Source organism: Anoplophora glabripennis, unplaced genomic scaffold (genome assembly GCF_000390285.2).
Source record: "Anoplophora glabripennis isolate ALB-LARVAE unplaced genomic scaffold, Agla_2.0 scaffold26, whole genome shotgun sequence".
Classification (NCBI taxonomy): Eukaryota; Metazoa; Arthropoda; class Insecta; order Coleoptera; family Cerambycidae; genus Anoplophora; species Anoplophora glabripennis.
Genome location: NW_019416261.1, coordinates 1505938 through 1519914, shown reverse-complemented (window position 1 = coordinate 1519914; position 13977 = coordinate 1505938). Strand labels below are relative to the sequence as shown.

At 35.2% G+C, this 13977-nt stretch overlaps 1 protein-coding gene across 1 annotated transcript in view; it reads left to right on the top strand.

Moving 5' to 3' along the window:
* LOC108905974 (helicase ARIP4) overlaps positions 1-13977 on the top strand; it is a 34547-nt gene that overhangs the window by 14768 nt on the left and 5802 nt on the right. Inside the window, exons 5-8 of the mRNA XM_018709089.1 lie at positions 2115-4135; positions 4241-4457; positions 11222-11512; positions 11566-12695. Of these exons, the coding sequence (XP_018564605.1) occupies positions 2115-4135; positions 4241-4457; positions 11222-11512; positions 11566-12695 (3659 nt within the window). The remainder of the gene's footprint in view (positions 1-2114; positions 4136-4240; positions 4458-11221; positions 11513-11565; positions 12696-13977) is intronic.

Genomic DNA, 13977 nt, shown 5'->3' with positions numbered 1-13977 from the left:
CCTGTGAAAAAATGACCAAAGCAATATCGGGAGTATAACACAGCAAAAACTGCAAGTGAATGGTAAGTGAACAGTAATATCGATTAAGAACTATTTGACAATAAGTCCAACGAAACTGATATTTTTCAACATTCTAAATATTTGACGTACTCATAAATAATAGTATAATATTTCTTCACATAAAATATTCTCTGCTATCGATATCGATAGATTTCTCACAGTTGGATATCTAAACTACGCTGTTAACTAAAGAAGAATATTTTTTTGTAACAGAATAAGTAGGTATATTTAAAAACACGCTATTTTTCGATATATAGTTTAAAATACTGATGAAAACATGCGAGAAACTGTATCCTAAAGTTGTTTCGACTACTCTATCTTGGGTGTTACTCTGGAGTTACTTTGGATACAATCATACGCTAATAACTCAGATAAAATATATAATTGATCGAGAAGAACGGCTAAGTGTGCTGACCAGATTGCAAGTGAATATAGAAGTATTACTATAGCATTACTCCGAGCCTCTTCGTTTATTTGTTTATGAAAAGTATACACATACACACACGCACGCACGCACGCACACGCACACAAGCACACACAAACGAATGGATACGCACTATCTAGACGAATATATACGTATTATACAGTTTTTAAGCTTCATGGAGCTTTTACGCGACTAATAAGCATTTAAACACGTGCTTGACACGCATTCGCATTATCAACTTTTAACATCGAATATCTGGGAAACTGTCCATTAGCGAACTTTGGGACCATGAAGACTTGTTCCTCATAACAAAAACAACCTATTCCCAAAATTTCATTAAAATTGACCGAACGGAGTTTCCCATAAGGTTTGTGCGGGGTCCTTTATAGTTTTATATTAAATCTACTAAATAAAATTAGTAGAAGCTGTTTTTTTAAAGATTAATGCAGTTTCCAAAAATTTGTATGTAAAAGATAATATTTTTTATTAAATAATTTTTATCTTATGAACTACTGCAAATAAGTTCATAGATTTTAATGTAACTTTTTTTATATATTATAACAGATGTTCGGATGACCCACCCTGCAGTGGTTAATGGTGACGTGATGCTTGAGGGAGAAGAGCCAGTTGGATCAGTTAATAAAGAACCACCGGCGAGTTGCTCCACGTTGGGCGCCAAATATGCCGTTAGCATGATCTTCATTTGATTTGGGTTTCAAAGTTACAAGTCAAGTTCTTTAACAATTGGCTCTTCTCCCTTTAGCATCGCGTCGCCCTTAATGACTGCGCCGTCGGTTATCCGAACATTTGTTATAATATCTATCCATTTATTCTTTTTTTCTCAATAAAACAAGTTGTAATTAGTAATTAATGTATTGCAATGTAATGCATATAAGAAGCATTAGAAGAATTTGAAGGGGACTAATGTGTCATTTTAAGAAATATTTATGTATAATTTTCTGCTTACTAAAGTCGGAATTAATGCTTAGATAAATGTGAAGTAATAAATAGTCAGTATTCCTTGATAAATAAATATATGAAATCCCAAGAGCAATATGGAATTTTTACATGTAAGCAGTTATTAAAATAATAATAATAAATATGTTTCACTTTAGTAAGATAAAGAATAAAGGGCTGCTTAAAATTCAAATTATATATTTTTATTCAGGATTATGTATAGGGTTTTGATTGATATTGGAATAACATGATAGAGGATTTGTAATAAAAGAGAAAAAAAACTGTTTCCTATAAAAGTTTTGGGCTTTTCCCATACTATTTTTTCTTATTAAAATAAATGAAAGAAAAGAAGTGCACAAATAAAGTAAATTTTTATTAAGAGAGATAGAACTAAAATAATATGCCATAAACATAATGGGTCAGATTAAAAGCATCATAAAAAAAATATGTTATCACTTATTTTTTGAAAACGCAGTTATGTAATTAAATCGCCCAAATAGATACTATTATCAGCAGTCTATCAACTTAGCCTTTTAAGAAAACTATTTAAAACTTCTACTTTGCTCCACATTCAAAAATAAAATTTAAATATGTCAATATTTGAATGCCTATATTTCATAATTATGTCTGTGTTTAATTTGTTAATTTTACATAATGAAATTTCTTATCACAGAGGTACACGCTGCTCTGGTAAAGCCGGGTCCTGATTTGGTAATATGCGATGAAGGCCATCGAATCAAAAACTCTCATGCTTCTATATCTCAAGCCTTAAAACAGATGGAAACCAAAAGACGTGTCGTTTTAACCGGCTATCCTTTACAAAACAATTTAATGGAATATTGGTGTATGGTAGATTTCGTACGGCCAAACTATCTAGGATCCAAAACCGAGTTTTGTAACATGTTTGAACGGCCGATTATGAATGGGCAGTGCATAGATTCGACAGAAGCTGATATTAAACTGATGCGTTATAGAGCTCACGTTTTACACTCTCTCTTATTAGGTTTCGTACAAAGACGTTCGCACATTGTTTTACAAACAGCTTTACCTCAAAAGGAAGAATATGTTCTGTTAGTTAGAATGAAACCATTCCAAAGAACTTTGTATGAAACATTTATGAATGAAGTAGTTAGGATACAAGCTGTGCCTAACCCACTTAAAGCATTTGCGGTGTGTTGTAAAATTTGGAATCATCCCGATGTGCTCTACAATTTCCTTAAAAAACGTGCTGGTGGTGACGCTGTTGACATTGACCTTGAAGAAGTAGGTGGAGCAGTGTCTAAAACTCCAAATGAAAAGCCTAAAAAGGCGTCGTCTCGCCCAAGGAAAACACCTGCTAAGGGAAAAAATGGAAAACCTGCCGCCTCTGTCACGCCCTACAATACATTGACAGATCCACAACAAATGCAGCCTCCATTATCTGAAAATACCCCTGCAAGTAGTACATCAGTTGCTATCAATCATTCGTCACCAGTAACTTCATTTAGCAATACAATTTCATCCCAAGGTCCAAGAAATAACATTCAAAGCAATTTCAACCAAAGCTCTAATGATTTCCAAGGAATCTCTCAAAGTTTTCCTGAAACGATCCCACAGCCATATTACGACCAGGAATTTGATCAAAATGCTCAATTCCCATCTCATTTCCCAAACACTAACAGCGACTATCCTCAGTCGTATCCAAACACACCTAATTCAAGTACAAATTACAATAATGCACCCCTTAATGAAAATAATTTTAATTTAGGAGAACAGAATAAATCTCAGACTCCGAGCCAAAACAATTTTATAAATCTAGATTCTCAAACAACTTTGACGCCACTAAATAATTCGACCCAGAATTCAAATACTTTCGCAAACCTTTCATCTGAAATATCACTAACTCCTTTAAATTATAAGCCTCGGGACAGTCAGTTGACCTCTTTAAACACTGCGAGCACTTCCTTGACACCTCTAAATAATAGTACATCTTTGACTCCTCTAAATTCTACAAGCAGCAATGCTCTGACATCTCTTCAAAATATGCAACCAAACTCTGGAAATTATATGGAAATCGGCACATCTCAACCCAATCCAAACACTGGAAACAATTACAACCAAAGTAATCAATATGGCACCGCTCAAAACCAAGAGAATAACTATCCCACGCCTCCTCAAAGTATTGGTAGTCAAAATCAAAATTATCAGAATAACTATCAGGACTACCAACAGCAGAATTATTGGGGCCAACAGCAGACTCCAGAGAACAGCAATTTCAATCAGCAACAGAATAATTATTTCGGTCCTCCACATCACCCCTTTAACCCTTCTACCATAAACAATAGTAATACCAATAATTCATGGATAAAAAAAGAAGATTCCAAAATTCACCTACCGAATCTCCTAATCAGTCCAAAAAGTGAAAGTAGCAATGAATCTAAACCTAAGATAAAAATTTTAAGTGATATCAAGTTACCCTCGGTGTTCAATGGTCCCTCAGAGAAAAAAATTAAAATTATCAGTGATATAAAAATAGAACCCAAGATAGAAGAGATTGATGAAGCGTTTGATATGAAACCTGACGGAACAATGAAGTTTGATATTAAATCTGAAATAAAACTTGAGGATGATATAAAACCTTTGCAAGAACCTCCTCTCTCCAAGTTGATGCCCCTCAAGGATTCAAAAGAAGATAGCGGGATTCCTTATGACTGGGTTAGTATTTTGTATTTCATTGCATATTCACTTTACAAATTGTTGAGTTTAATAATTAATTCAATCATTATTTTCTTTTATTATAAGGTTTTGTACCGTTTTTAGGCCATTGAGTTATTGAAAGATTACAAACCTGGTTGCATCGAGAACTCAGCAAAAATGGAGATACTATTCTGTATAATACGAGAAAGTATAGCATTAGGAGATAGACTGTTAGTTTTCAGCCAGTCCTTGATTACTTTAGACTTAATTGAGCAGTTCCTTCAGATGAATCAAGTCCCTGGAGACACAGTGAATTGGGCCAAGAATGTTAGCTATTATCGTAAGTCTTTAAAAATATTCTATCTACATGATTTTCGAGTAGTTTTTTTTAATATTAGCAGTCACTTATTTTAATAACTTATAACTATACCTCAGGTACCGTGTGTGATGTGATTTAAATAACAGTTGGTTTATATCGATCCGATCTACATTACTAATTTACTCTAAATTTGACTCAAATTTTGACAATTAAGAGGTTTTAAAAAGGAGAAAGGAAATCGTAAAAATTTCCATGCTTCTGTAGCTCAAATAAAACTTATGGGATGTTTCACGTCAAGCGGATCACCGACCTGGACAAAAATTGCGTGGAACGATCGAGACGTATAAGGGCTCAAAATGTTCTTCTAGTAAGAGGCTTTCAAACACAGAGTGGTACTTTTCAAAGATCCAAAATGGCGGACCCAATACGGCGGCCGGAAGTTGGAGAAAGCCTGAGTGTACTGCAAAAAAGGGTTGTGAAAAAAAAACTTCGCAGCCAATCGGGTCATTTTTTGGCTCAAATTGTAGCTGAGGGACATCTTTTAAAAGCCCGTGTGGTTGGATGGAAAAATCCAAAATGGCGGATCCAACATGGCGGTCAAACACTGATTTGGTGACAGAATTTTTGAAAATCAACTGATTTACACACTTGGTATACAGGAGTTTTTGAGATCGCTTATTACGAATCCGAGGTCAGATTTGCAAAATTCAAGATGGCGGATCCATGATGGCGGACACAATTTCGTAAAATCAAACGATTACCACCAAATTTGGTATATGGGGATTTTGGGGGTCGCTCATCATGTATCTTAGGTTGAATTTGCAAAATTTGAGATGACGGATTCAATATGTCGAAAGGTTTTATCTGCCATACTGGATTTGTCATTTTTTAACGACATCCGAAAACCCCCCAAATACCAAATTTGGTGTAAATCGGTTGATTTTCCGAAATTTCGTCCGCCATCTTGAATTTTGCAAATCTGACCTCGGATTCGTAATCAGCGACCTCAAAAACCCCCGTATACCAAGTTTGGTGTAAATCGGTAAATTTTTTAAAATTCAGTTACCAAATCGGTCTTTTGACCGCCATTTCGGATTTTTTCATTCAACCACACCAGCTGTTAAGAGGTGTCCCTCAGCTACAATTTAAGCTAAAAAATGACCCGATTAGTTGCGAATTTTTTTTTCACAACCCTTTTCTGCCATACACAGGTTTTCTCCAGCCTCCGGAAACCATATTGGGTCCGCCATTTTGGATTTTTGAAAAATACCACTCTGCGTTTGACAGCCTCTTACTAGACGAACATTTTGAGCCCTTACACGTCTCGATCGTTCCATGCAATTTTTGTCCAGGTCGGTGATTCGCTTGACATGAAACATCCCATATATATTTTTGATAGTAGATAATATTAATGTACAACAGTTTTGACAAAATTATAAAATGAAAATTTAGTACAGATAATGAAATATTTTTATTTGTAGAAAAGCAAAATTTACAGAAATTGAATAATGGTCGCTAACCGCTAACTTTTCTAGAAACTCAGAAAACAAACAATCCCGTTTTTTTAAAAAAATATATATTGTTTATACAGTCTAGCTATTAAGTTTTTATTGTGGCGAAGTGCGTGGCCCTATCTATATTCGGCCAACGGAACTACATAGTGGGAAGCATTCCGAGCGACCAAACATCAGTATACGTGTATCTACCATGAAGTTATAACGTTTTGTAGCCTACAGTAATCAAGTTCTGTTTTAAAGCTGGTAAAACAACCATGGAAACGTATTAACTGTTACAAATGGCATATGGTGAGGCGTGTGTTTCACGTCTGACTGAGACGTTGAGCCACAGAGCATGTGCGGTTTTCTTCCGCGGGAGTAAATGTAGCCTACCAATTTAGATTCCTCATGAAGGCGGCATGAATGTTTGTGATATACTTTGTAAAATTTGGTAGCTTAGTGGCGTTATGACCTCACAAAGATGGCCGCCAGACGAAAATCGTAGTTTAGGTACCATTCTAAACTCTGGTTTCATTTGTAAGGAGTAAAAGTATCATAATAATTTTGATTTAGCATAAAGCCAGGATCAATGTTTGGGGTGATACTGTGTAAAAGTCGGTAGCTTAGTTACGTTACGATCGTCACAAATGTGGCCGCCTGGCAAAAATCGTAGTATACCATTCTAAGGTCAGGTTTTACTTGTAAGGAGTAAAAGTATAGTACAAATGTCAATCCAACATAAAGCCAGAATCAATGTTTGGGATGATAATTTGTAAGATTCCGTAGCTTAGTAACGTTATGATGTCACAAACATGGTTGCCGCCAAATTCCGTTTAGGTGTATTGGCAAACATTATAATAATAAAATATGGTGTCTCAAAAGATAAATCGGAGCTTTTCAAATTTCTGACACAGGAGTGGCAACAACCAAAATACACTCACCATGTTTGTGATGTGTGAAGATCGCTGCTACCAATTAACGTCAAGTAACGCAACAGAAGTGCCACCATTGGAATGTTCTCACGAAGAAGGAGACACACGCATATTGCTCCATGCACATCATGCAGCTAAATCTGGATTTAGAGATGTAATTATTCACTGTGAAGATATTGATTTTGTTGTTATAACACTGCATACCATACCTTCAATGAATTAGGATGTAATATCTTCCTAAGAAGGGGAACTATCAATCGGCTCAAGTACTTTAATATGAACGATATGTTTGCTGACATAGGTGGAGATGTATGTCTAGCATTACCTGGCTTACATGCCTTCATTGGCTGCGACACAGTGAGTGCATTGCACGCAAGGGAAAGGTTATGTCTAGACTGGGAAATACTTTACGTGTACCTGATGAAACAAAGAAGGTTCTGGAGACTTTCGTATGTCGGTTGTATAGTAACACGAACACAGTAACAAGTGTAAACGAGCTAAGATACATTTTATTCTGTGGCAAGCATGGAATCGCACAATCTTCCCCCATGTCAGAACACACTGCAAAAACATGTAATTGTAGCAAGAGTCAATTTTCAAACAATGGTATGGAAGAAGGCACTAGATCCACAGCCAGATATTCCATCACTTGAAGGTCACAGATGGTCACTTCAAACAGACAGTGACGGTAATACAGTGTTACATATTGATTGGATGAACTGTGTGCCAGCACCTCTTCCTGTTCTTGAATTAATGTCATGTTGCTGTATTAAAAATTCATTGAAATGTACGTATATGTGTAGAATTCAGGTTTGCAGTAACTATACACAATCAGATTATGTTCTCTCAGCTTCATCCTACTCAGACACCGATTGAGACGATGAGTAATTGATTCTTATAATAATAAAAATGTATGCTCTGTACAATGTTATACATAATAATAATGATGACATTGTATTTTCATTTTAAATTAAATTTCAGATTTATGTTTTAATTCAAATTTATCAAACAGAATTAAGCGAATACAAAGTCTACAATAACAAACATCGATCCTGGCTTTATGTTGGATTGACATTTGTATGATACTTTTGCTCCTTACAAGTAAAACCTGACCTTAGAATGGTATACTACGATTTTTGCCCGACGGCCATATTTGTGACGTCATAACGTAACTAAGCTACTGACTTACACAGTATCATTCCAAACATTGATCCTGGCTTTATGCTAAACCAAAATGTTTATGATACTTTTACTCTTTACAAGTGAAACCAAACTTTAGAATGATACCTAAACTACGATTTTCATCTTTGTGAGGTTGTAACGCCACTAAGCGACCGAATTTTACAAATTATCATCACAAACATTCATGCTGCCTTTTTGACGAATCTAAATTGGTAGGTTACATTTACTCCCCAGAAGGAAACCAAACCGTCAATTTTTTACTAAGTGGCTTATCGTCTAATGGAGCGTCCCCATACGAGCCGAAGGAATGAAGACATCGAAGCTGTGCGTTCTGTGCTGAAGTCTGATTGTCGATCAATCATACACGGTCTACAAACATTCTGATGTTTGATTGATGATCAGATTTCAGCACAGAGGTATGTTTTTATCCATTTGGCTTGTGCGGAGATGCCCCTTCTCTTGTCGTCATGCATACAGCCTCGGCCGTCGCAGAACTTCCCAAACCACAGGAACACAGTTAGATGTGATACACACTTCTCACCATATGCCATTTGTTCAATGTTCAATTTTATCAAGAGATGGACACGTTACAAAATGTGTGCACCAAAATCAAATCTGTTAAACTATTTCCATATTTCTGTATAATTTACGTTTACTGTTCAGTATATTTCTTTGATATTTGTAAGAAACTTACACCAAATCTGCTAGAAAGTCTACTGTTTGGTTTTTACTGTACTTATCAAGTTAGTTCATTTTTAATATTTCTTTTATCTTCCCACAATCACATGAAATTTTTATCGCAAATCGATGTTCGCAAATAAGAACATCGTAACTCGATAATGATGGTTTCTCACAAAGTAGGTTTAAAGTTCTATAGGTTTTCTCTTAATTGCAACACATCTTTTCAAAGTTACCATATGAAATTTGGTTACAGTCTAAATATGAGGTACAGAAACAATTTCTTATAAACGTATAGTGAAAATTACTATCATTTTTCGTTTTAATTAACTTTAATAAGATACGATGGAGCTATCTGCTATTTTTTAAGTAACTAACATCTTATGTAGAGATGAGATGTAACTATCTCTATATCTAAGAAAACTAGTATATCATATCTAAAGATACAGAGTTGTATACACTCACCACCAGCAGTAATAGAAAAGTAATAACATCGTATGTTAAGTTAAGATGAAAATACCACATAATTCTCAAAAAAGTATTAACATCTTATGTTCACTTGCAATAAAACGGTGTAATAATTGTTACACCTTCAATATAATCGTATATAAAAATACGATGTTCTTTAAAAGGCATGTTTGCTATAATCCAGGAGCAACTCTACATACGATTAATATGTTTATTTTACAACTGTATAAGCAAAATTGTAACTGTTGTTACGNAAGAGCTTTTGGAATACGATTATGATAGGCGATTACAATTTTGTGAGGAAATGATGAGACGGTGTGACGACAATAATGGTTTTCAACGAGACGTACTTTTTTCGGATGAAGCTACGTTTTATTTAAATGGAGTGGTTAACAGGCACAACTATAGCTTTTGGTCCCAGGAAAATCCACACTGGACATGCGAATCGCATAAGCAGCATTTACAAAAAGTTAATGTATGGGCAGGTATCATCAACAACAGAATATTGGGCCCATTCTTTTTTGAAGAAAATCTTACTGCGGCACGCTACCTGGATTTCCTAATATTTGACCTGATACCTGCTCTAGCTGTGATGTTCCCTCATGAAATTGATCCAGATGTACCGAATGAAAGAATTTGGTTCCAACAAGATGGCGCTCCCCCACATTTTGGTATTGATGTTCGAAGATACTTAGATGAAATGAATAGCAATGAATAGCTATTACTTGGTTACGGTCGGACTAAACAGAGCCTAAACTGCATAGTAAATATGCGCTACCCCCACTACGTCACTGCTGCGCAACGGTAACCATGACCACCGCTGTAAACAGTTTACAGATGTAGAGGCGAGCTTCAGTGTTTTGCAAACTAATTTTGCAAGTCGAGTTAAATTGACTGCACACTACAAGTTTAACATTTCCTTTTTGTGTTTCATATTTAGTTATGTAGATAACATTGTAAACTAAATTTTAAATTAAATTTTTTTTTACTATGAAAATATGTAGATGGGGCGGCGCCCCCGCACCAGTCGCCACTGCCTATGTTTCTTATTAAGAGAGTCACTCGCATTATTATTTTTTCTCCCCACAAATATCTTGTTAATACTCTTTTAGTGTGACGTCACATATTTAGACAGTAGAATGTACAGTTTTTAAAATAATTAACAATATTGTGTTAAGTAAAAGTAAATAATATAAAATCTATCTGCCACAAGTAGTTTGCATAAACACAAATGAGTAAGACTGACCCAGACTACAGAAGACGACTCTACACGACTCGTTTGGATTCGATTGGGACTGATACCGGATTGTGACGTAAGAGCAGCCGTCTTTGTTTAAGACTGCGTTTTAGTGCATAGAGAATTATTTTGAATTTATATATTTTTTTTATAGGAAAACTATTATTTAAAAATTTAAAATTTAAGTGGCAATTGACTTTCTATGATGAAAAGAATTTAATAAGAAAAGAAAAAAAATGTGAAACTTCCCCATTCACCATAGTTCACCACAAATTTTGATTAAATACTCTTAAAACAAAAGAAAAATGTCCTTGAAAATAACAAATCAACACAAAAATGTCAAATTGTGTTGTCCATTCCATCGATAATTGTGTGGTGTCGTACTAGTTTTGTTTTGTTATTTACAAAAACTAATATTTACATAATATGTGTCAAAACGGTACCACTACAATTATGAGTGGAAAGGTGACATTTTTGAAATTTATTTACTTCTTTGATTTGTTGGTAGAGCTGATACATGTTTCAAAGATATTTACGAAGTCTGTAGCAGTGTAAAACTAAACCGTTTACAAATAAATTCGTGAATTAATTCATGAAGAACTTCTTGAATTTATTTATGAATAAATTGTCCATGTAAAACAGCTATTAGATATTAATTCCAAATAATATAGTGTTTTATTTCTACTTTTAACATCATATTTTATTAAATTAAGTCTTATCTCGGGCTCATCAGATCCAATATCTAGGGTCTATTTGTAACACTTCGAGTTTGCAAAATTTTCTTTCTTGAAGGTTTGGATGGCTCGACAAGTGCTCTGGAGAGAGAGAAACTCATCAACGAGTTCAACTCCAATCCTAAAATTCACTTATTTCTGGTTTCAACGAGAGCTGGTTCGCTCGGCATCAATTTAATAGGTGCAAATCGTGTGGTTGTCTTGGATGCATCATGGAATCCTTGCCACGATACCCAAGCTGTGTGTAGGGTTTACCGTTATGGCCAGAGGAAACCATGTTTTGTTTATAGACTAGTTGTTGACAATTGCTTGGAAAAGAAGATATATGATCGTCAAATAAACAAGCAAGGTATGTTTTGTCTGATTGTTTTGTGATATATTTTCAACCACCAATTTTTTTAGGTATGTCTGATAGAGTGGTAGATGAATGCAATCCAGACGCTCACTTAACTCTAAAAGATGTCAGTACGTTGTGTTGGGACGATAAAAGGGATGAGGGGGAAGAAAAAGACTGGTCTCGGTATAAAGACAATTATATTGATGTCGTATTACAAAAAGTTCTGGAGAAGTATGGTCGTTCACTTAATAAAGAACCTTTCCAACATGAATCTCTTCTTGTGGACCGTAAAGAAAAGCAGTTATCTCAGCAAGAAAAACGGCTAGCTAAGAAAGGATATGAACGTGAAAAGCAGGCGGCTAGACAGCCAGCATATAATTTGTTAGGTTCCTCTAGGGGACATCGACCAGTAGCCTCAGTCAGGCCCATGCAGCAAGGAGAAAGGCCGTCGAGATGGATTCCTGCAGAACATTGGCAGAGACAAGGCATGACTGCTCAAGAGATGACACTGCCATTAGATGTCGTGATACCCACAAATCAACCTGAGAAAGGCAACATTGTCCTAAAAGCTGGGCAAAAGGTGTTGGTGCTTAAATCTCCAAAAGGTGTCTACATGCAACTAGAAAGTGGAAAAATTGTTGCCATTAAGACTGCCATTAAAGTTAAGGGCAAAGCTGAGGATAACCATGACCCAACCAAAATGACAAAAACTCCAGTATTGCCTCCATCAATTAAGGCTAATCCATCTCTTTCGGTGGTGCCCCAGAAGCGTGCCGTTAAGCCTTTTACTCCGGGTGCCACCAAATTCGGTGTTCAGAGCGTTAAACAGTCAGTCCCTAATTTAGTATCCAGGATACGCAGTATTCAGAAGAAGTTAGAGGCAGCTAAAGCGAAACCGTACAACATTGGCAGTGAGATTGCTAAGTCTCTTAATAAAGAAGATTCCATGCCGATGAGTAGTAGTGATGATGATCAGAGTGAGAAGAAACATGTCGAAACAGCAGATGAAATACAGAAGAGGATATCCATGCTGAAGAAAAATATTTCAATACAGCGAGTGACTAGCCAGCCCAAACAGCCACCTCCACAGCCGCCTCCTCCGGTCGAACACAAGGACAGCAGCTCAGAAAGTTCAGCCCTGGAGCAGCTAGAACACACCACTTCGTCGGTTTTAAATGACAACACACCTTTTCAGGTATGAAGACATTTAAATGTTTAAAATTTCACTTTCCACATAAAATCGGCCTACATTTTGCATCTAGTATTTTATTTTTATTTTTTTTTTGAAATTTTCATACCCTGCAACTGGATAGGATAATACAGTGCCTTCACAAATGTCGGAGTCCCCCGTGACTAGGGTTGCCAGATCTCTGGGTTTGACCCGGAGTCTTCGGGTTTTGATGGTACATTTTCAGGCTCCGGGTTAACATGTCATTTCTCCGGGTTTTCTGGAAAAATTGTGATTTCTTCGAAAACATTTTTTTTAATTTTTAATACATCAATTATTATCTCCTGTAGGTCTGCCATGATGTAGATATTTCCTGATTACGCCTTCATGTCTCCGGGTCTGTCATGAAATAGATCTGGTAACCCTACTCGTGACCGCAACTGGTAGGCAATCAGACTTACACTAGAGGCAGTGATTAACATAAAATTCCCTAAAGATAGAGGATAGTCCAGTAGAGTACATTTTACATTTCTTTACAAACTAACAAACATTGAATTGAATCTGCAAAATGCGTTCTTTTTTCAATAGAAAAAAAAAAACTGTTTTATTTACAAAATAATCATATTCCCCTAAAATATTTTGAATTTTTATCCCATTCCATATTGAAAAAATATTTTTTGATTGAAGGTTATCCTTTTAAAAATATAGGCTTTTTTGTAATCCATTTTCAGAAAATGAAAATAATGTTAATGAAATACAAAAAGGTTCAGCATTTTATTAATTTTTTTTCTATAATTAAATATAAATTAGCTAAATTAATTTACATTGGAATGCTAACATAAATCACAAATCAAATTTATAACAAATATTCAAAATGACCATCTTCGTTTTCCAAACATAAAGAGTAACTGCAAAAATCGCCCGTTTTTTCACAATTTGCAGAGAACTAAACAAAATAGATAAAAAATATGTTTTTGGTCTCAAATTACTCAAAAAATTAAGATGAGCATAGCTTTTAGTTTTTTGAAAATTTTCAAAAATTTAGGGGTTGAAAAGACGCCCAAAATGAAGAGTATTACCAATAAATATAAAAACTATTAGCATAAGAATTTTTCTATCGAATGATTCTTGATACAAAGAAAGCTTTATTCTCATGACTGAAATATACATGTTGAATTAGAAAATCCACCCTTAAGCGCGCTCAGGGGGTGGAATTATCCCCAAAAATAGAGATCAGAAATAATTGTAAAAATTCCAAAAAAAAATATATTAGATAATTCACATGCTAATAGTTTTTATATCAATTGGT